This window comes from Pristiophorus japonicus, unplaced genomic scaffold, assembly GCF_044704955.1.
Source record: "Pristiophorus japonicus isolate sPriJap1 unplaced genomic scaffold, sPriJap1.hap1 HAP1_SCAFFOLD_484, whole genome shotgun sequence".
NCBI lineage: Eukaryota > Metazoa > Chordata > Chondrichthyes > Pristiophoridae > Pristiophorus > Pristiophorus japonicus.
The window spans coordinates 149,846-170,967 of record NW_027254389.1 but is presented as its reverse complement, the minus strand read 5'-3'; the positions used below and the strand labels follow the sequence as shown (position 1 = coordinate 170,967).

General features: G+C 55.6%; 1 protein-coding gene across 1 annotated transcript in view; it reads left to right on the top strand.

Moving 5' to 3' along the window:
• The window catches only part of LOC139253260 (plasma membrane calcium-transporting ATPase 3-like), a 144,689-nt gene that overhangs the window by 14,982 nt on the left and 108,585 nt on the right, over nucleotides 1–21,122 (top strand). The window contains 3 exon segments of the mRNA XM_070873472.1: nucleotides 5,474–5,731; nucleotides 8,078–8,203; nucleotides 13,808–13,933. Coding sequence (XP_070729573.1) covers nucleotides 5,474–5,731; nucleotides 8,078–8,203; nucleotides 13,808–13,933 — 510 coding nt within the window.

Genomic DNA, 21,122 nt, shown 5'->3' with positions numbered 1-21,122 from the left:
ACTAAACGTGCTATTCACGATATCCTCAGCATCGCGGATGCTCCAGAGTGAATCCACCCGCAGCTCCAGTGCCGCAATGTGGTCTGTCAGGAGCTGCAGCTGGACACACTTCCCGCACAGATAGTAGTCAGGGACACTGGTAGCATCCCTGATTTCCCACATAGCACAGGAGGAGCATAACATGGGTCTGAGCTCTCCTGCCATGACTGAACCCTTAAATTAACTTAATTTGGCAACAATGCCAAAGGTTTCCTACTGATAAGAAAAAGAAAAAGAGAAAGATAAAATACTCACCAAGCCACCAACCAATCACTTACCCGCTTGGCTGCAACGTCACACTTCGATTTCTTTTTACTTCTTTGTTTTACTTTCGGCCTCGATCTCCCGAACTCCAGCAAATGGTCTGTTGGCCTTCATTGCGAGAGGGTTTGAGTACAGGAGCAAAGAGGTCTTACTCCAGTTATACAGGGCCTTGGTGAGACCACACCTGGAGTATTGTGAGCAGTTTGGGTCTCCTTACCTCAGGAAGGATACACTTGCCATAGAGGGAGTGCAGCGAAGGTTCACCAGACTGATTCCTGGGAGGGCAGGACTGTTGTATGAGGAGAGATTGGGTCGACTGGGCCTGTGTTCACTGGAGTTTAGAAGAATGAGAGGGGATCTCGTTGAAAGGTATAAAATTCTGACGGGGTTGGACAGACTGGATGCGGGGAGGATGTTTTCCCCGGGGCTGGAAAGTCTAGAACAAGGGCTCACACAGTCTCAGGATACGGGGTAGGAAATTTAGGAGCGAGATGAGGAGAAATGTTTTCACTCCGAGGGTGGTGAACCTGTGGAATTCTCTACCACAGAAGGCTGTGGAGGCCAAGTCACTGAATATATTTAAGAGGGAGATAGATCGATTTTGTTGTGTATCTGTAAAGCATGCACTACCTTGTTCCATCACCAGGGAGCTCATCCCCTGAAGTCCCAAGGGATCCCAGCATCCCTTGGGACTTCAGGGGATGCACTCCCTGGTGGCGGAACATGGGAGTGCATGCTTTACAGATACACAACATCACTCCCCCCCGAAAGTCAAAGTGAAAACTATTTACAAGGTGAGGCGGTCGGGAGCCTTTCTTTCCCTGGTGGGCCGCCTCGGTACAAATGTCTGTTCTGGTGTTGGCTGTGCCCTCGCTGGGCTGGCGTGTTGTTGGCCCTGCAGGGCTGCTGGGTGAGCCTGGCCTTGCTGGGCTGTTGGGCGTGATGGGTTCGATTTCCTGGTCCGGCGTGGTGTCGTTGATCCTTTGGGTGTGTGTTGTGGGCTCAAAAAAGGTGGTGTCTGCTGTGGGTTGTTCAGGGCAGTCTGTGAACCGCAGCCTCGTTTGGTCCAGGTGCTTTCTGCAAATTTGTCCATTGTCTAGTTTCACGACAAACACCCCACTCCCTTCTTTAGCTATCACTGTGCCCGCGATCCACTTGGGACCATGTCCATAGTTTAGCACATACACAGGGTCATTCAGATCAATTTCCCGTGACACAGTGGCGCGACCATCGTTTACATTTTGTTGCTGCCGCCTGCTCTCTACCTGATCATGCAGGTTGGGGTGAACCAGCGAGAGTCTGGTTTTAAGTGTCCTTTTCATGAGTAGCTCAGCCGGGGGCACCCCTGTGAGCGAGTGGGGTCTCGTGCGGTAGCTGAGCAGTACTCGGGACAGGCGGGTTTGGAGTGAGCCTTCTGTGACTCGTTTAAGGCTCTGTTTGATTGTTTGTACTGCCCGCTCTGCCTGCCCATTGGAGGCTGGTTTAAACGGGGCCGAGGTGACATGTTTGATCCCATTGCGGGTCATGAATTCTTTAAATTCGGCACTGGTGAAACATGGCCCGTTGTCACTGACCAGTATGTCAGGCAGGCCGTGGGTGGCAAACATGGCCCTCAGGCTTTCAATGGTGGCGGTGGCGGTGCTTCCCGACATTATTTCACATTCAATCCATTTTGAAAAAGCATCCACCACCACCAGGAACATTTTACCGAGAAACGGGCCCGCATAGTCTACATAGATCCTTGACCATGGTCTGGAGGGCCAGGACCACAAACTTAGTGATGCCTCTCTGGGCGCGTTGCTCAACTGAGCACACACGCTGCATTGCCGTACACAGGACTCTAAGTCAGAGTCAATACCGGGCCACCACACGTGGGATCTGGCTATCGCTTTCATCATTACTATACCCGGGTGTGTACTGTGGAGATCCGAGATGAACGTCTCCCTGCCCTTTTTGGGTAGCACTACACGGTTACCCCACAACAGGCAGTCTGCCTGAATGGACAGCTCGTCCTTTCGCCGCTGGAACGGCTTGATTAGCTCTTGCATTTCAACGGGGATGCTGGCCCAGCTCCCATGCAGTACACAGTTTTTTTACTAGGGACAGCAGAGGATCTTGGCTGGTCCAAGTCCTAATCTGGCAGGCCGTGACAGGTGATTTATCATTTTCAAACGCTTCCATGACCATCAACAAGTTTGCAGGCTGCGCCATTTCCACCCCCGTGGTGGGCAATGGTAGCCGACTGAGAGCATCCGCACAGTTCTCGGTGCCTGGCCTGTGGCGGATGGTATAGTTATACGCTGATAACGCGAGTGCCCACCTTTGTATGCGGGCTGAGGCATTAGTATTTATCCCCTTGTTTTCAGCGAACTGGGGTGTGAGGGGCTTGTGATCGGTTTCCAGCTCAAATTTGAGGCCAAACAGGTACTGATGCATTTTCTTTACTCCGAACACACATGCTAATGCCTCTTTCTCAATCATGCTGTAGGACCTCTCGGCCTTAGACAAGCTCCTGGAAGCATAGGCGACAGGTTGCAACTTCCCCGCAACATTAGCTTGTTGTAATACACACCCGACTCCGTACGACGACACGTCACATGCTAGCACAAGTCTTCTACACGGGTTATATAATACAAGCAGCTTGTTGGAGCATAAAATGTTTCTGGCTTTCTCAAAAGCAATTACTTGATTTTTTCCCCATACCTAGTTCTCACCTTTACGCAATAACACATGTAGGGGCTCTAAGAGGGTGCTTAACACCGGTAGGAAGTTACCAAAATAGTTGAGGAGTCTCAGGAACGACCGCAGCTCCGTGACGTTCTGTGGCCTGGGCGCGTTCCTGATAGCCTCTGTCTTGGCGTCTGTGGGCCGAATGCCGTCCGCCGCGATCTTTCTCCCCAAAAACTCCACTTCTGTTGCCATGAAGACGCATTTTGACCTCTTCAGCTGCAGCCCTACGCGATCCAGTCGCTGGAGGACCTCCTCCAGGTTTTGTAGGTGCTCGGCGGTGTCCCGACCCGTGACCAATATGTCGTTCTGAAAGACCACCGGGTGTGGTACCGACTTGAGTGGACTCCATGTTTCTCTGGAAAATCGCTGCTGCCGACTGAATTCCAAACGGGCATCTGTTGTAGATGAACAGTCCCTTGTGCGTGTTGATGCAGGTGAGGCCCTTTGAAGACTCCTCCAGCTCCTGTGTCATGTAGGCCGAAGTCAGGTCGAGCCTGGTGAACATCTTGCCTCCTGCCAGCATCGCAAATAAGTCGTCTGCCTTAGGTAGTGGGTATTGGTCCTGTAGCGAGAAACGATTAATAGTTACTTTATAATCGCCGCAAATCCTGACCGTGCCATCAGTTTTGAGTACTGGAACAATCGGGCTGGCCCACTCGCTGAATTCCACTGGGGAGATGATGCCCTCGCGTTGCAGCCTGTCCAGCTCGATTTCCACTCTTTCCCTCATCATGTGAGGTACCGCTCGCGCCTTGTGGTGAATGGGTCGTGCCTCTGGGGCCAAGTGGATCCGCATCTTCTCCCCGGAAAAGTTTCCAATGCCTGGCTCAAAAAGGGCCGGAAATTTGTTAAGAACCTGGGTACATGAGGCCTCATCGACATGTGATTGCGCTCGGACTTCATCCCAGTTCCAGCGGATTTTGCCCAGCCAGCTCCTTCCAAGCAGTGTGGGGCCATCGCCCGGGGCAATCCAGAGTGGCAGTTCGTGTACCGTGCCCTCGTAGGTGACCTTGACCATGGCGCTGCCCAGGACAGTGATAAGCTCTTTGGTGTACGTTCTCAGTTTTGTGTGGATGGGGCTCAGGGCTGGTCTGAATGCCTTGTCTCTCAAACATCTTTTTACTCATGATGGATTGGCTAGCTCCAGTGTCCAGTTCCATGGCTACGGGTAAGCCATTCAATTTTACATTTAGCATTATAGGTGGACATTTGGTCGGAAATGTGTGCACCCCGTGTACTTCAGCATCTGCCTCCTCTCTCTGAGGCTCGAAATCGCTTTGATCCACCATGGACCGATCTTCCTCTACCACGTAGTGGTGAGCAGGTTTTGCAGAGCTTGCAGCTCATCTGCAAGCTCGTTAGAGGTGCCCCATTGTTCCACAGCTCTTGCAAACATACCCTTTGAAGCGGCATGAATAGGCTGAATGGAAGCCTCCACAACACCAACAAGGTGTGAATTGCCTTGCATTCATCCTTTGTTGGGGAACTCTGAGTCATCTGGGTCACCTGAGGCCTGCTGGCAGTTGCAGACTTGTGGTTTCTGCCCTGTACATTTCTGCTCACAAACAGTTCCAGTTAATTTATGAACATTGCTAGCACTTGTGTGCTGAGAGATTTGTTTGGTGTTATCACTGGTGGACATAAACACCTGTGCTATCGCAATGGCCTTACTGAGGGTTGTTGTCTCTACAGTCGCAAGTTTTCGTAGGATGGTCTCGTGGCCAATGCCCAGTACAAAAAAGTCTCTGAGCATTTGCTCCAGGTAGCCATCAAACTCACATTGTCCTGCAAGTCGCCTTAGCTCGGCGACGTAGCTCACCACTTCCTGACCTTCAGATCGCTGGCACGTGTAGAACCGATACCTCGCCATCAGCACGCTCTCCCTCGGGTTAAGATGCTCCCGAACCAGTGTACACAGCTCCTCATACGACTTATCTGTGGGCTCCTCCGAGAACTTCTCCAGGATTCCCACAGTTTGCTGTATCTTTGCGTTGGATTCGTGTCCTCGTCGCCAGTTGTTGTGTTCCTAACACAGATGAGGAGGCTGCACACAGTAACAGTGACCTCAGTCTTTAGTAAGACTCTCCAGAGTGAGGAACAGGCCTTAGGGGGGCCGGCTTATATACAGTGCTCCCAAGGGATGCTGGGATCCCTTGGGACTTCGGGGGATGAGCGGAACATGGGAGTGCATGCTTTACAGATACACAACAGATTTCTAGACACAAAAGGCATCAAGGGGTATGGGGAGAAAGCGGGAATATGGTGTTGAGAGAGAGGATCAGCCATGGTCATATGGAATGGTGCAGCTCGAGGGGCCGAATGGCCAACTACTGCTCCTATTTTCTATGAGAGGCGGGGTGGGAACGTGAGGCATTCTATGATGGCGGGGTGAGTCCATGGGGAGGATGTGAGCTGACCTTTCACCCTTGTCTTCCCACAGTGTGCAGGAATGTGCCAGAAGACAGAAGCGACACCGGAGAGGCTGAGACGGGATGGATCGAGGGGACGGCCATCTTGATGTCGGTCATCTGTGTGGTCATTGTCACCGCCTTCAACGACTGGAGCAAGGAGAAGCAGTTCCGGGGACTCCAGAGCCGTATCGAGCAGGAGCAGAAGTTCAGCGTAGTACGGAACGGCCAAGTCATCCAGATACCCGTTGCAGACATCATCGTGGGGGACATCGCCCAGATTAAATACGGTAGGCCCAGCAGGCGCGGATTCACCGCCCGCAGAGCCGCGCTCGAGTCCCGCCGCGGCAGACCGGCGAGCGACAGCCGTGGACCCGCTGGGCAGCACCCTCGCCTCGGGAGTCAGAAGGTCGTGGGTTCGAGTCCCACTCCAGGGACTCGAGCGCAGGAATCGAGGCTAGTGCTGTGCCGTACTGAGGGAGCGCCGCACTGCGCTGTCGGAGGGGCGATACTGAGGGAGCGCCGCACTGCGCTGTCGGAGGGGCAGTACTGAGGGAGCGCCGCACTGTCGGAGGGGCAGTACTGAGGGAGCGCCGCACTGCGCTGTCGGAGGGGCAGTACTGAGGGAGCGCCGCACTGTCGGAGGGGCCGTACTGAGGGAGCGCCGCACTGCGCTGTCGGAGGGGCAGTACTGAGGGAGCGCCGCACTGTCGGAGGGGCCGTACTGAGGGAGCGCCGCACTGTGGGATGGGCGGTACTGAGGGAGTGCCGCACTGTCGGAGGGGCACTACTGAGGGAGCGCCGCACTGTCGGAGGGGCACTACTGAGGGAGCGCCGCACTGTCGGAGGGGCGGTACTGAGGGAGCGCCGCACTGCGCTGTCGGAGGGGCGGTACTGAGGGAGCGCCGCACTGTCGGAGGGGCCGTACTGAGGGAGCGCCGCACTGTCGGAGGGGCCGTACTGAGGGAGCGCCGCACTGCGCTGTCGGAGGGTCAGTACTGAGGGAGCCCCGCACTGTCGGAGGGGCAGTACTGAGGGAGTGCCGCACTGTCGGAGGGGCGGTACTGAGGGAGCCCCGCACTGTCGGAGGGGCGGTACTGAGGGAGCGCCGCACTGTCGGAGGGGCAGTACTGAGGGAGCACCGCACTGTCGGAGGGGCGGTACTGAGGGAGAGCCGCACTGTCGGAGGGGCAGTACTGAGGGAGCGCCGCACTGTAGGATGGGCGGTACTGAGGGAGCGCCGCACTGTCGGAGGGGCAGTACTGAGGGAGCGCCGCACTGTCGGAGGGGCGGTACTGAGGGAGCGCCGCACTGTCGGAGGGGCGGTACTGAGGGAGCGCCGCACTGTCGGAGGGGCAGTACTGAGGGAGCGCCGCACTGCGCTGTCAGAGGGGCGGTACTGAGGGAGCGTCGCACTGCGCTGTCGGAGGGGCGGTACTGAGGGAGGGCCACATTGTCGGAGGGGCGGTACTGAGGGAGGGCCACATTGTCGGAGGGGCGGTACTGAGGGAGCGCCGCACTGTCGGAGGGGCGTTACTGAGGGAGCGCCGCACTGTTGGAGGGGTGGTACTGAGGGAGCGCCGCACTGTAGGATGGGCGGTACTGAGGGAGTGCCGCACTGTCGGTGGGGCAGTACTGAGGGAGTGCCGCACTGTCGGAGGGACTGTACTGAGGGAGTGCCGCACTGTCGGAGGGGCAGTACTGAGGGAGCGCCGCACTGTCGGAGGGGCAGTACTGAGGGAGTGCCGCACTGTCGGTGGGGCAGTACTGAGGGAGTGCCGCACTGTCGGAGGGACTGTACTGAGGGAGTGCCGCACTGTCGGAGGGGCAGTACTGAGGGAGCGCCGCACTGTAGGATGGGCGGTACTGAGGGAGTGCCGCACTGTCGGAGGGGCAGTACTGAGGGAACGCCGCACTGTCGGAGGGGCGGTACTGAGGGAGCGCCGCACTGTCGGAGGGGCGGTACTGAGGGAGCCCCGCACTGTCGGAGGGGCGGTACTGAGGGAGCGCCGCACTGTCGGAGGGGCGGTACTGAGGGAGCGCCGCACTGTCGGAGGGGCGGTACTGAGGGAGCGCAGCACTGTCGGAGGGGCAGTACTGAGGGAGCACCGCACTGTCGGAGGGGCAGTACTGAGGGAGCACCGCACTGTCGGAGGGGCAGTACTGAGGGATCACCGCACTGTCGGAGGGGCAGTACTGAGGGAGCGCCGCACTGTCGGAGGGGCAGTACTGAGGGAGCCCCGCACTGTCGGAGGGGCAGTACTGAGGGAGTGCCGCACTGTCGGAGGGGCGGTACTGAGGGAGCGCCGCACTGTCGGAGGGGCTGTCCTTCGGATGAGACGTTAAACCGAGGCCTCATCTCCACTCTCGGATGGATAGGAAAGATCCCGGGGCCAGTGGAATAAGAGCGGGAGCGGGATATACCCCACAACCACCATCACTAAAAACACACAGCCGATGTGCTCATTTGTCGCAGTGCTGTTTATGGGATCTTGCTATACTGGTTTGGGCATTGAGAACGGCACCGTCGGCCCGGGGTGTTGTACCCGTTTTCCCGTGCCTCGGCGGGTATGGGCGGGGTGGAGGGGGATTGACTGGCTGGTTGCCCGTTAACCTCTGACCTCTGCCCCCCTCAGGTGACCTCCTTCCCGCAGACGGCGTTCTGATCCAAGGCAACGACCTCAAGATTGACGAGAGCTCGCTGACGGGAGAGTCGGACCACGTCAGCAAGTCCGCTGACAAAGACCCAATGTTACTGTCCGGTAAGTGCAGGCCAGCCGTTGGGTACAGTCAACAAGGGGCTCGACAGATGAGGCGTGGGGGCCTCGGGGAGAGGCATGGCGGCCTACCGCACCAGGGAGCAGCCCGCGCTGCTGCAGGAGAGCGATGGCAGCGGAGAGTGACGTCACCAAGGCCCAGGTCGGTGATCGGAGCGCGGGCCGGTACAGCAGGAGCGGCGAGATCGGGGGCGAAGGAGCGGCGAGAGACTGTGGAGGGACGTGACCGGGGCCCAGGAGAGGCGCGAGTTCGGGGCCCAGGGACCAGGGGGCAGCACGGGGCCCAGCCCACACTGTGTGCGATATGTGGGCGCACTGGGTCCGTGCAGCAGAGCTGGTCTCCAGTCGTCCTGGTTGACCCTTGCCCCTGGACCCAGACCTCGCTCTGTCAAGCCCCGTGTGGTGGCTGGTGTGCAACGGTCACCCCACGTTAAAAAAATCCACCCACAGGCATCTCCCACCCTTCAGGATGTAGCTCGGGATCCGGAATATTGAAACACCGGTGAACTCACTCCATTTTTGGCGTGGAAACAAGTCATCCTCGCTTCGAGGGACGGCCGATGAGTGAACGATAGATATTAAGTGAAGCGAGGGATATGGACATAGTGCAGGAAAGTGCAGTTGAGGTCAATGATCACATCAGCCATGATCGTATTAAATGGCGGAGCAGGCTCGAGGGGCCTAATGGCCGACTCCTGCTCCTATTTCTTATGTTCTTATTACAGTGTGGTACCGTACCCAGTAATATTACAGTATACCCTCGACACTGTCCCATCAAACATTCCCAGGGCAGGTACAGGGGGTTAGATACAGAATAAAGCTCCCTCTGCACTGTCCCATCAAACACTCCCAGGGCAGGTACAGGGGGTTAGATACAGAGTAAAGCTCCCTCTACACTGTCCCGTCAAACACTCCCAGAGCAGGTACAGGGGGTTAGATACAGAGTAAAGCTCCCTCTACACTGTCCCCATCAAACACTCCCAGGGCAGGTACAGCACGGGTTAGATACAGAGTAAAGCTTCCTCTACACTGTCCCCATCAAACACTCCCAGGGCAGGTACAGCATGGGTTAGATACAGAGTAAAGCTCCCTCTACACTATCCCATCAAACACTCCCAGGGCAGGTACAGCACGGGGTTAGATACAGAGTAAAGCTCCCTCTACACTGTCTCATCAAACACTCCCAAGGCAGGTACAGCACGGGGTTAGATACAGAGTAAAGCTCCCTCTACACTGTCCCATCAATCACTCCCAGGGCAGGTACAGCACGGCGTTAGATACAGAGTAAAGCTCCCTCTACACTGTCCCATCAAACACTCCCAGGGCAGGTACAGGGGGTTAGATACAGAGTAAAGCTCCCTCTACACTGTCCCATCAAACACTCCCAGGGCAGGTACTGCACGGTGTTAGATAGAAACATAGAAACATAGAAAATAGGTGCAGGAGTAGGCCATTCGGCCCTTCGAGCCTGCACCACCATTCAATGAGTTCATGGCTGAACATGCAACTTCAGTACCCCATTCCTGCTTTCTCGCCATACCCCTTGATCCCCTAGTAGTAAGGACTACATCCAACTCCTTTTTGAATATATTTAGTGAATTGGCCTCAACAACTTTCTGTGGTAAAGAATTCCACAGGTTCACCACTCTCTGAGTGAAGAAGTTTCTCCTCATCTCGGTCCTAAATGGCTTACCCCTTATCCTTAGACTGTGACCCCTGATTCTGGACTTCCCCAACATCGGGAACATTCTTCCTGCATCTAACCTGTCTAAACCCGTCAGAATTTTAAACGTTTCTATGAGATCCCCTCTCATTCTTCTGAACTCCAGTAATACAAGCCCAGTTGATCCAGTCTTTCTTGATATGCCAGTCCCACCATCCCGGGAATCAGTCTGGTGAACCTTCGCTGCACTCCCTCAATAGCAAAATGTCCTTCCTCAAGTTAGGAGACCAAAACTGTACACAATACTAAAGGTGTGGCCTCACCAAGGCCTTGTACAACTGTAGCAACACCTCCCTGCCCCTGTACTCAAATCCCCTCGCTATGAAGGCCAACATGCCATTTGCCTTCTTCACCACCTGCTGTACCTGCATGCCAACCTTCAATGACTGATGTACCATGACACCCAGGTCTCGTTGCACCTCCCCTTTTCCTAATCTGTCACCATTCAGATAATAGTTTGTCTCTCTGTTTTTACCACCAAAGTGGATAACCTCACATTTATCCACATTATACTTCATCTGCCATGCATTTGCCCACTCACCTAACCTATCCAAGTCACTCTGCAGCCTCATAGCATCCTCCTCGCAGCTCACAATGCCATCCAACTTCGTGTCATCTGCAAATTTGGAGATACTACATTTAATCCCCTCGTCTAAATCATTAATGTACAATGTAAACAGCTGGGGCCCCAGCACAGAACCCTGCGGTACCCCACTAGTCACTGCCTGCCATTCTGAAAAGTCCCCATTTACTCCTACTCTTTGCTTCCTGTCTGACAACCAGGTCTCAATCCACGTCAGCACACTACCCCCAATCCCATGTGCTTTAACTTTGCACATTAATCTCTTGTGTGGGACCTTGTCGAAAGCCTTCTGAAAGTCCAAATACACCACATCAACTGGTTCTCCCTTGTCCACTCTACTGGAAACATCCTCAAAAAATTCCAGAAGATTTGTCAAGCATGATTTCCCTTTCACAAATCCATGCTGACTTGGACCTATCATGTCACCTCTTTCCAAATGTGCTGCTATGACATCCTTAATAATTGATTCCATCATTTTACCCACTACCGATGTCAGGCTGACCGGTCTATAATTCCCTGTTTTCTCTCTCCCTCCTTTTTTAAAAAGTGGGGTTACATTGGCTACCCTCCACTCCATAGGAACTGATCCAGAGTCGATGGAATGTTGGATAATGACTGTCAATGCATCCGCTATTTCCAAGGCCACCTCCTTAAGTACTCTGGAATGCAGTCCATCAGGCCCTGGGGATTTATCAGCCTTCAATCCCATCAATTTCCCCAACACAATTTCCCGACTAATAAGGATTTCCCTCAGTTCCTCCTTCTTGCTAGACCCTCTGACCCCTTTTATATCCGGAAGGTTGTTAGTGTCCTCCTCAGTGAATACCGAACCAAAGTACTTGTTCAATTGGTCCGCCATTTCTTTGTTCCCAGTTATGACTTCCCTGATTCTGACTGCAGGGGACCTACGTTTGTCTATACATATCTATAGAAACTTTTGCAATCCGCCTTAATGTTCCCTGCAAGCTTCTTCTCGTACTCCATTTTCCCTGCCCTAATCAAACCCTTTGTCCTCCTCTGCTGAGTTCTAAATTTCTCCCAGTCCCCAGGTTCACTGCTATTTCTGGCCAATTTGTATGTCACTTCCTTGGCTTTAATACTTTCCCTGATTTCCCTTGATAGCCACGGTTGAGCCATCTTCCCTTTTTTATTTTTACGCCAGACAGGGATGTACAATTGTTGTAATTCATCCATGCGGTCTCTAAATATCTGCCATTGCCCATCCACAGTCAACCCCTTCAGTATCATTCGCCAATCTATCCTAGCCAATTCACGCCTCATACCTTCAAAGTTACCCTTCTTTAAGTTCTGGACCATGGTCTCCGAATTAACTGTTTCATTCTCCATCCTAATGTAGAATTCCACCATATTATGGTCACTCTTCCCCAAGGGGCCTCGCACAACGAGATTGCTAATTAATCCTCTCTCATTACACAACACCCAGTCTAAGATGGCCTTCCCCCTAGTTGGATACAGAGTAAAGCTCCCTCTACACTGTCCCATCAAACACTCCCAGGGCAGGTACAGAGGGTTAGATACAGAGTAAAGCTCCCTCTACACTGTCACATCAAACACTCCCAGGGCAGGTACAGAGGGTTAGATACAGAGTAAAGATCCCTCTACACTGTCCCATCTAACACATTCCCGGGCAGGTACAGCACGGAGTTAGATACAGAGTAAAGCTCCCTCTACACTGTCCCATCAAACACTCCCGGGGCAAGTACAGGGGGATAGATACAGAGTAAGCCTCCCTCTACACTGTCCCATCATACACTCCCAGGGCAGGTGCAGAGGGTTAGATACAGAGTAAAGCTCCCTCTACACTGTCACATCAAAGACTCCCAGGGCAGGTACAGAGGGTTAGATACAGAGTAAAGATCCCTCTACACTGTCCCATCAAACACATTCCCGGGCAGGTACAGCACGGGGTTAGATACAGAGTAAAGCTCCCTCTACACTGTCCCATCAAACACTCCCGGGGCAGGTACAGGGGGATAGATACAGAGTAAGCCTCCCTCTACACTGTCCCATCAAACACTCCCAGGGCAGGTACAGCACGGGGTTAGATACAGAGTAAAGCTCCCTCTACACTGTCCCATCAAACACTCCCAGGGTAGGTACAGCACGGGGTTAGATACAGAGTAAAGCTCCCTCTACACCGTCCCATCAAACACTCCCAGGGCAGGTACAGGGGGTTAGATACAGATTAAAGCTCCCTCTACACTGTCCCATCAAACACTCCCAGGGCAGGTACAGCACGGGGTTAGATACAGAGTAAAGCTCCCTCTACACTGTCCCATCCAACACTCCCAGGGCAGGTACAGCACGGGGTTAGATACAGAGTAAAGCTCCCTCAACACTGTCCCATCAAACACTCCCAGGGCAGGTACAGCACGGGGTTAGATACAGTGTAAAGCTCCCGCTATGTGTCATATTTCCTTTTTCTACCTAAGCCACCCTGTGCCCTCCCTAATGGGACTATTAGCCTCATCACTTAACCTTCTCTGCTCCGAGGAGAACAACCCCAGCTTCTCCAGTCTCTCCCCGTCACTGAAATCCCTCATCCCCCCCGGGACCATTCTGGCCAAGGCCCTCGGCACCCTCTCCAAGGCCTCGACGTCCATCTCAAAGTGCGGGGGCTCTGAATTGGCCGCATTGCTCCAGATGGGCCCAGGACTCGAGGTTAAAGATGGAGATTCCACACCTGGAGTACTGCGTGCAGTTTTGGTTTCCGTATTTACGAAAGGAGACACTTGCTTTGGAGGCAGTTCAGAGAAGGTTCACTCGGTTGATTCCGGGGATGAGGGGGTTGACTTATGAGGAAAGGTTGAGGAGGTTGGGCCTCTACTCATTGGAGTTCAGAAGAATGAGAGGTGATCTTATCGAAAGGTATTAGATTATTAGGGGGCTTGACAAGGTGGATGCAGAGAGGATGTTCCCACTGATGGGGGAGACTAGAACTAGGGGGCATGGTCTTAGAATAAGGGGCCGCCCATTTAAAACTGGGATGAGGAGGAATTTCTTCTCTCTGAGGGTTGTAAATCTGTGGAATTCTCTGCCTCAGAGAGCTGTGGAAGCCGGGACATTGAATAAATTTAAGACAGAGATAGTCAGTTTCTTTACCGATAAGGGGGCGGGCAGGGAAGTGGAGCTGAGTCCATGATCGGATCAGCCATGATGGTATTAAATGGCGGAGGAGGCTCGAGGGGCCGAATGGCCGACTCCCGCTCCGATTTGCTGATGAGATTCGGACACGGGCAATGGTTGCCGTCTCTGTTCCCAGGCACCCACGTGATGGAGGGTTCGGGACGTATCATCGTGACCGCGGTGGGCATCAACTCGCAAACGGGGATCATATTCACGCTCCTCGGGGCTGGCGTCGAGGAAGAGGAGAAGAAAGAGAAGAAAGGTAGGTTCCCCCCCCCACCCTCCCCTCCCCTCCCCACCTCTCTCCCCCCAGGGGAGGTCCTGGCCAGGCGGAGGGTCACTAGGCTGCCACCGAGCTGGTGTCGCCAGAGTGCAGGGCCTTTGGGCTCAGACCCCCATCGCTGCGCGTCTTGCCCTGGACATGGGTGGGGGAGGTGGGGTGCGGGGTGGTGGAGGGGGGGGGTAGGGGACAGGGGGCGGAGCCACCCTGCCAATCCCAGCCAAGGAAGTCAAGCCTCGATGAAGGAGGCGGGGCACATCAAGGTGTCCCGATTTGTCGCTTTGGGGGAACCGCGGAAGGATTTAATTGGTCCAAGTGGATCCGGCCAAACGGCCTGCTCTTTTGAAAGGGGTCAAATGCCGGGGCGGGTGGGGGGGGGGGGGTCACGGGTTCATGACGGGGAAGTGCGGTGAAAGGGAATCGTGGGGGAGGTCCTCTTTCGCCCAAAGGGAATAGAGCTGTGCCGAGGAGGACCTTGGAGAGGACATTAAAACTGCGTCCAAGAGATATTTCGATGTGTGTCCGGAAGGGGATGATTGCGGGAATAGGGCGAAGGTGGGGGGGGTGGGGCTGAGGGAGATGGGGAGAAGGTGGGTAGGAGGGGTATTGGGGAGTAGGTGGTTAGGAGGGGTATTGGGGAGAAGGTGGGGCGGAGGGGTATTGGGGAGAATGTGGGTAGGAGGGGTGTTGGGGAGAAGGTGGGTAGGAGGGGTATTGGGTAGTAGGTGGGTAGGAGGGGTATTGGGGAGTAGGTGGGTAGGAGGGGTATTGGGGAGCAGGTGGGTAGGAGGGGTATTGGGGAGAAGGTGAGTAGGAGGAGTATTGGGGAGAAGGTGGCTAGGCGGGGTATTGGAGAGAAGGTGGGTAGGAGGGGTATTGGGGAGAAGGTGTGTAGGAGGGGTATTGGGGAGAAGGTGGGTAGGAGGGGTATTGGGGAGAAGGTGGGTAGGAGGGGTATTGGGGAGAAGGTGAGTAGGAGGGGTATTGGGGAGCAGGTGAGTAGGAGGGGTATTGGGGAGAAGGTGGGTAGGAGGGGTATTGGGGAGAAGGTGGGTAGGAGGGGTATTGGGGAGCAGGTGGGTAGGAGGGGTATTGGGGAGCAGGTGGGTAGGAGGGGTATTGGGGAGAAGGTGAGTAGGAGGGGTATTGGGGAGTAGGTGGGTAGGAGGGGTATTGGGGAGAAGGTCGGTAGGAGGGGTATTGGGGAGTAGGTGGGTAGGAGGGGTATTGGGGAGTACGTGGGTAGGAGGGGTATTGGGGAGAAGGTTGGTAGCAGGGGTATTGGGGAGTAGGTGGGTAGGAGGGATATTGTGGAGTAGGTGGGTAGGAGGGGTATTGGGGAGAAGGTGGGTAGGAGGGATATTGGGGAGAAGGTGGGTAGGAGGGGTATTGGGGAGAAGGTGGGTAGGAGGGGTATTGGAGAGAAGGTGGGTAGGAGGGGTATTGGGGAGAAGGAGGGTAGGAGGGGTATTGGGGATAAGGTGGGTAGGAGGGGTATTGGGGAGAAGGTGGGTAGGAGGGGTATTGGGGAGAAGGTGAGATAGGTCGGGTATTGGGGAGAAGGGGGGGTAGGAGGGGTGGGATGACGTGCGCGCGTGGTGCGGCGAGGGGTGTGAGTGGTGGAATTGTAAAAGAAGTAAATAAGGAAGAAACATGTAAAGTAGTGCATAAGGAGCAAAATTGTTATTGGGGAGAAGGTGGGTAGGAGGGGTATTGGGGAGCAGGTGGGTAGGAGGGGTATTGGGGAGAAGGTGGGTAGGAGGGGTATTGGGGAGTAGGTGGGTAGGAGGGGTATTGGGGAGTAGGTGGGTAGGAGGGGTATTGGGGAGTACGTGGGTAGGAGGGGTATTGGGGAGAAGGTGGGTAGCAGGGGTATTGGGGAGAAGGTGAGTAGGAGGGGTATTGGGGAGAAGGTGAGTAGGAGGGGTATTGGGGAGCAGGTGGGTAGGAGGGGTAGTGGGGAGAGAGTGAGTAGGAGGGGTATTGGGGAGCAGGAGGGTAGGAGGTGTATTGGGGAGAAGGTGGGTAGGAGGGGTATTTGGAAGAAGGTGAGTAGGAGGGGTATTGGGGAGAAAGTGGATAGGAGGGGTATTGGGGAGAAGGTGGGTAGGAGGGGTATTGGGGAGAAGGTGGGGAGGAGGGGTATTGGGGAGAAGGTGGGTAGGAGGGGTATTGGGGAGAAAGTGGGTAGGAGGGGTATTGGGGAGAAGGTGAGTAGGAGGGGTATTGGGGAGAAGGAGGGTAGGAGGGGTATTGGGGAGAAGGTGGGGAGGAGGGGTATTGGGGAGTAGGTGGGTAGGAGGGGTATTGGGGAGCAGGTGGTTAGGAGGGGGTATTGGGGAGAAGGTGGGTAGGAGGGGTATTGGGGAGAAGGTGGGTAGGAGGAGTATTGGGGAGAAGGTGGGTAGGAGGTGTATTGGGGAGCAGGTGGGTCGGAGGGGTATTGGGGAGAAGGTGGGTAATAGGGGTATTGGAGAGAAGGTGAGTAGGAGGGGTATTGGGGAGAAGGTGGGTAGGAGGGGTATTGGGGAGAGGGTGGGTAGGAGGGGTATTGGGGAGCAGGTGGGTAGGAGGGGTATTGGGGAGCAGGTGGGTAGGAGGGGTATTGGGGAGAAGGTGAGTAGGAGGGATATTGGGGAGTAGGTGGGTAGGAGGGGTATTGGGGAGAAGGTGGGTAGAGGGGTATTGGGGAGAAGGTGGGTAGGAGGGGCATTGGGGAGAAGGTGGGTAGGAGGGGTATTGGGGAGAAGGTGGGTAGGAGGGGTACTGGGGAGAAGGTGGGTCGGAGGGGTATTGGGGAGTAGGTAGGGTTGAGGGCGATGGGGAGAAGGGGGTAGGAGGGGTATTGGGGAGTAGGTGGGTAGAAGGTGTATTGGGGAGAAAGTGGGTAGGAGGGGTATTGGGGAGAAGGTGGGTAGGAGGGGTATTGGGGAGAAGGTGGGTAGGAGGGGTATTGGGGAGAAGGTGAGTAGGAGGGGTATTGGGGAGCAGGTGAGTAGGAGGGGTATTGGGGAGAAGGTGGGTAGGAGGGGTATTGGGGAGAAGGTGGGTAGGAGGTGTATTGGGGAGCAGGTGGGTAGGAGGGGTATTGGGGAGCAGGTGGGTAGGAGGGGTATTGGGGAGAAGGTGAGTAGGAGGGGTATTGGGGAGTAGGTGGGTAGGAGGGGTATTGGGGAGAAGGTCGGTAGGAGGGGTATTGGGGAGTAGGTGGGTAGGAGGGGTATTGGGGAGTACGTGGGTAGGACGGGTATTGGGGAGAAGGTTGGTAGCAGGGGTATTGGGGAGTAGGTGGGTAGGAGGGATATTGTGGAGTAGGTGGGTAGGAGGGGTATTGGGGAGAAGGTGGGTAGGAGGGATATTGGGGAGAAGGTGGGTAGGAGGGGTATTGGGGAGAAGGTGGGTAGGAGGGGTATTGGAGAGAAGGTGGGTAGGAGGGGTATTGGGGAGAAGGAGGGTAGGAGGGGTATTGGGGATAAGGTGGGTAGGAGGGGTATTGGGGAGAAGGTGGGTAGGAGGGGTATTGGGGAGAAGGTGGATAGGTCGGGTATTGGGGAGAAGGTGGGTAGGAGGGGTATTGGCGAGAAGGTGGGTAGGAGGGGTATTGGGGAGAAGGTGGGTAGGAGGGATATTGGGGAGTAGGTGGGTAGGAGGGGTATTGGGGAGAAGGTGGGTAGGAGAGGTATTGGGGAGAAGGTGGGTAGGAGGGGTATTGGGGAGCAGGTGGGTAGGAGGGGTATTGGGGAGAAGGTGGGTAGGAGGGGTATTGGGGAGTAGGTGGGTAGGAGGGGTATTGGGGAGTAGGTGGGTAGGAGGGGTATTGGGGAGTACGTGGGTAGGAGGGGTATTGGGGAGAAGGTGGGTAGCAGGGGTATTGGGGAGAAGGTGAGTAGGAGGGGTATTGGGGAGAAGGAGGGTAGGAGGGGTATTGGGGAGAAGGTGGGGAGGAGGGGTATTGGGGAGTAGGTGGGTAGGAGGGGTATTGGGGAGCAGGTGGTTAGGAGGGGGTATTGGGGAGAAGGTGGGTAGGAGGGGTATTGGGGAGAAGGTGGGTAGGAGGAGTATTGGGGAGAAGGTGGGTAGGAGGTGTATTGGGGAGCAGGTGGGTCGGAGGGGTATTGGGGAGAAGGTGGGTAATAGGGGTATTGGAGAGAAGGTGAGTAGGAGGGGTATTGGGGAGAAGGTGGGTAGGAGGGGTATTGGGGAGAGGGTGGGTAGGAGGGGTATTGGGGAGCAGGTGGGTAGGAGGGGTATTGGGGAGCAGGTGGGTAGGAGGGGTATTGGGGAGAAGGTGAGTAGGAGGGATATTGGGGAGTAGGTGGGTAGGAGGGGTATTGGGGAGAAGGTGGGTAGGAGGGGTATTGGGGAGAAGGTAGGGTTGAGGTGTATTGGAGAGAAGGTGAGTAGGAGGGGTATTGGGGAGAAGGTGGGTAAGAGGGGTATTGGTGAGAAAGTGGGGAGGAGGGGAATTGGGGAAAAGGTGAGGAGGAGGGGTATTGGGGAGTAGGTGGATAGGAGGGGTATTAGGGAGTAGGTGGGTAGTGGGGTACTGGGGAGAAGGTGGGTAGGAGGGGCATTGGGGAGAAGGTGGGTAGGAGGGGTATTGGGGAGAAGGTGGGTAGGAGGGGGTACTGGGGAGAAGGTGGGTCGGAGGGGTATTGGGGAGTAGGTAGGGTTGAGGGCGATGGGGAGAAGGGGGTAGTAGGGGTATTGGGGAGTAGGTGGGTAGAAGGTGTATTGGGGAGAAAGTGGGTAGGAGGGGTATTGGGGAGAAGGTGGGTAGGAGGGGTATTGGGGAGAAGGTGGGTAGGAGGGGTATTGGGGAGAGGTGAGTAGGAGGGGTATTGGGGAGCAGGTGAGTAGGAGGGGTATTGGGGAGAAGGTGGGTAGGAGGGTGGGGGAGAAGGTGGGTAGGAGGTGTATTGGGGAGCAGGGTGGGGGGCCTAGGGGTATTGGGGAGCAGGTGGGTAGGAGGGGTATTGGGGAGAAGGTGAGTAGGAGGGGTATTGGGGAGTAGGTGGGTAGGAGGGGTATTGGGGAGAAGGTCGGTAGGAGGGGTATTGGGGAGTAGGTGGGTAGGAGGGGTATTGGGGAGTACGTGGGTAGGAGGGGTATTGGGGAGAAGGTTGGTAGCAGGGGTATTGGGGAGTAGGTGGGTAGGAGGGATATTGTGGAGTAGGTGGGTAGGAGGGGTATTGGGGAGAAGGTGGGTAGGAGGGATATTGGGGAGAAGGTGGGTAGGAGGGGTATTGGGGAGAAGGTGGGTAGGAGGGGTATTGGAGAGAAGGTGGGTAGGAGGGGTATTGGGGAGAAGGAGGGTAGGAGGGGTATTGGGGATAATGTGGGTAGGAGGGGTATTGGGGAGAAGGTGGGTAGGAGGGGTATTGGGGAGAAGGTGGATAGGTCGGGTATTGGGGAGAAGGTGGGTAGGAGGGTATTGGGGAGAAGGTGGGTAGGAGGGGTATTGGGGAGAAGGTGGGTAGGAGGGATATTGGGGAGTAGGTGGGTAGGAGGGGTATTGGGGAGAAGGTGGGTAGGAGAGGTATTGGGGAGAAGGTGGGTAGGAGGGGTATTGGGGAGAAGGTGGGTAGGAGGGGTATTGGGGAGTAGGTGGGTAGGAGGGGTATTGGGGAGTAGGTGGGTAGGAGGGGTATTGGGGAGTACATGGGTAGGAGGGGTATTGGGGAGAAGGTGGGTAGCAGGGGTATTGGGGAGAAGGTGAGTAGGAGGGGTATTGGGGAGAAGGTGAGTAGGAGGGGTATTGGGGAGCAGGTGGGTAGGAGGGGTATTGGGGAGAGAGTGAGTAGGAGGGGTATTGGGGAGCAGTAGGGTAGGAGGTGTATTGGGGAGAAGGTGGGTAGGAGGGGTATTTGGAAGAAGGTGAGTAGGAGGGGTATTGGGGAGAAAGTGGATAGGAGGGGTATTGGGGAGAAGGTGGGTAGGAGGGGTATTGGGGAGAAGGTGGGGAGGAGGGGTATTGGGGAGAAGGTGGGTAGGAGGGGTATTGGGGAGAAAGTGGGTAGGAGGGGTATTGGGGAGAAGGTGAGTAGGAGGGGTATTGGGGAGAAGGAGGGTAGGAGGGGTATTGGGGAGAAGGTGGGGAGGAGGGGTATTGGGGAGAAGGTGGGTAGGAGGGCTATTGGGGAGAAGGTGAGTAGGAGGAGTATTGTGAGAAGGTGGGTAGGAGGGGTATTGGGGAGAAAGTGGGTAGGAGGGGGTATTGGGGAGAAGGTGGGTAGGAGGGGTATTGGGGAGTAGGTGGGTAGAAGGGGTATTGGGGAGAAAGTGGGTAGGAGGGGGTATTGGGGAGAAGGTGGGTAGGAGGGGTATTGGGGAGTAGGTGGGTAGGAGGGGTATTGGGGAGAAGGTGGGTAGGAGGGGTATTGGGGAGAAGGTGGGTAGGAGGGGTATTGGGGAGAAGGTGGGCAGAAGGTGTATTGGGGAGTAGGTGGGTAGGAGGGGTATTGGGGAGAATGTGGGTAGGAGGTGTATCGGGGAGAAGGTGAGTAGGAGGGGGTATTGGGGAGAAGGTGGGTAGGAGGGGTATTGGGGAGAAGGTGAGTAGGAGGGGGTATTGGGGAGAAGGTGGGTAGGAGGGGTATTGGGGAGAAGGTGGGTAGGAGGGGTATTGGGGAGAAGGTGGGTAGGAGGGGTATTGGGGAGAAGGTGAGGAGGAGAGGTATTGGGAAGTAGGTGGGTAGGAGGGGTATTGGGGAGAAGGTGGGTAGGAGGGGTATTGGGGAGAAGGTAGGGTTGAGGGGTATTGGGGAGAAGGTGTGTAGGAGGGGTATTGGGGAGAAGGTGGTTAGGAGGGGTATTGGGGAGTAGGTGGGTTGGAGGGGTATTGGGGAGAAGGTGAGGAGGAGGAGGTATTGGGGAGAAGGTGGGTAGGAGGGGTATTGGGGAGAAGGTGAGGAGGAGGGGTATTGGGGAGTAGGTGGGTAGGAGGGGTATTGGGGAGAAGGTGGGTAGGAGGGGTATTGGGGATAAAGTGCGTAGGAGGGGTATTGGGGAGAAGGTGAGTAGGAGGGGTATTGGGGAGAAGGAGGGTAGGAGGGGTATTGGGGAGAAGGTGGGGTGGAGGGGTATTGGGGAGAAGGTGGGTAGGAGGGCGATTGGGGAGAAGGTGAGTAGGAGGGGTATTGGGGAGAAGGTGGGTAGGAGGGGTATTGGG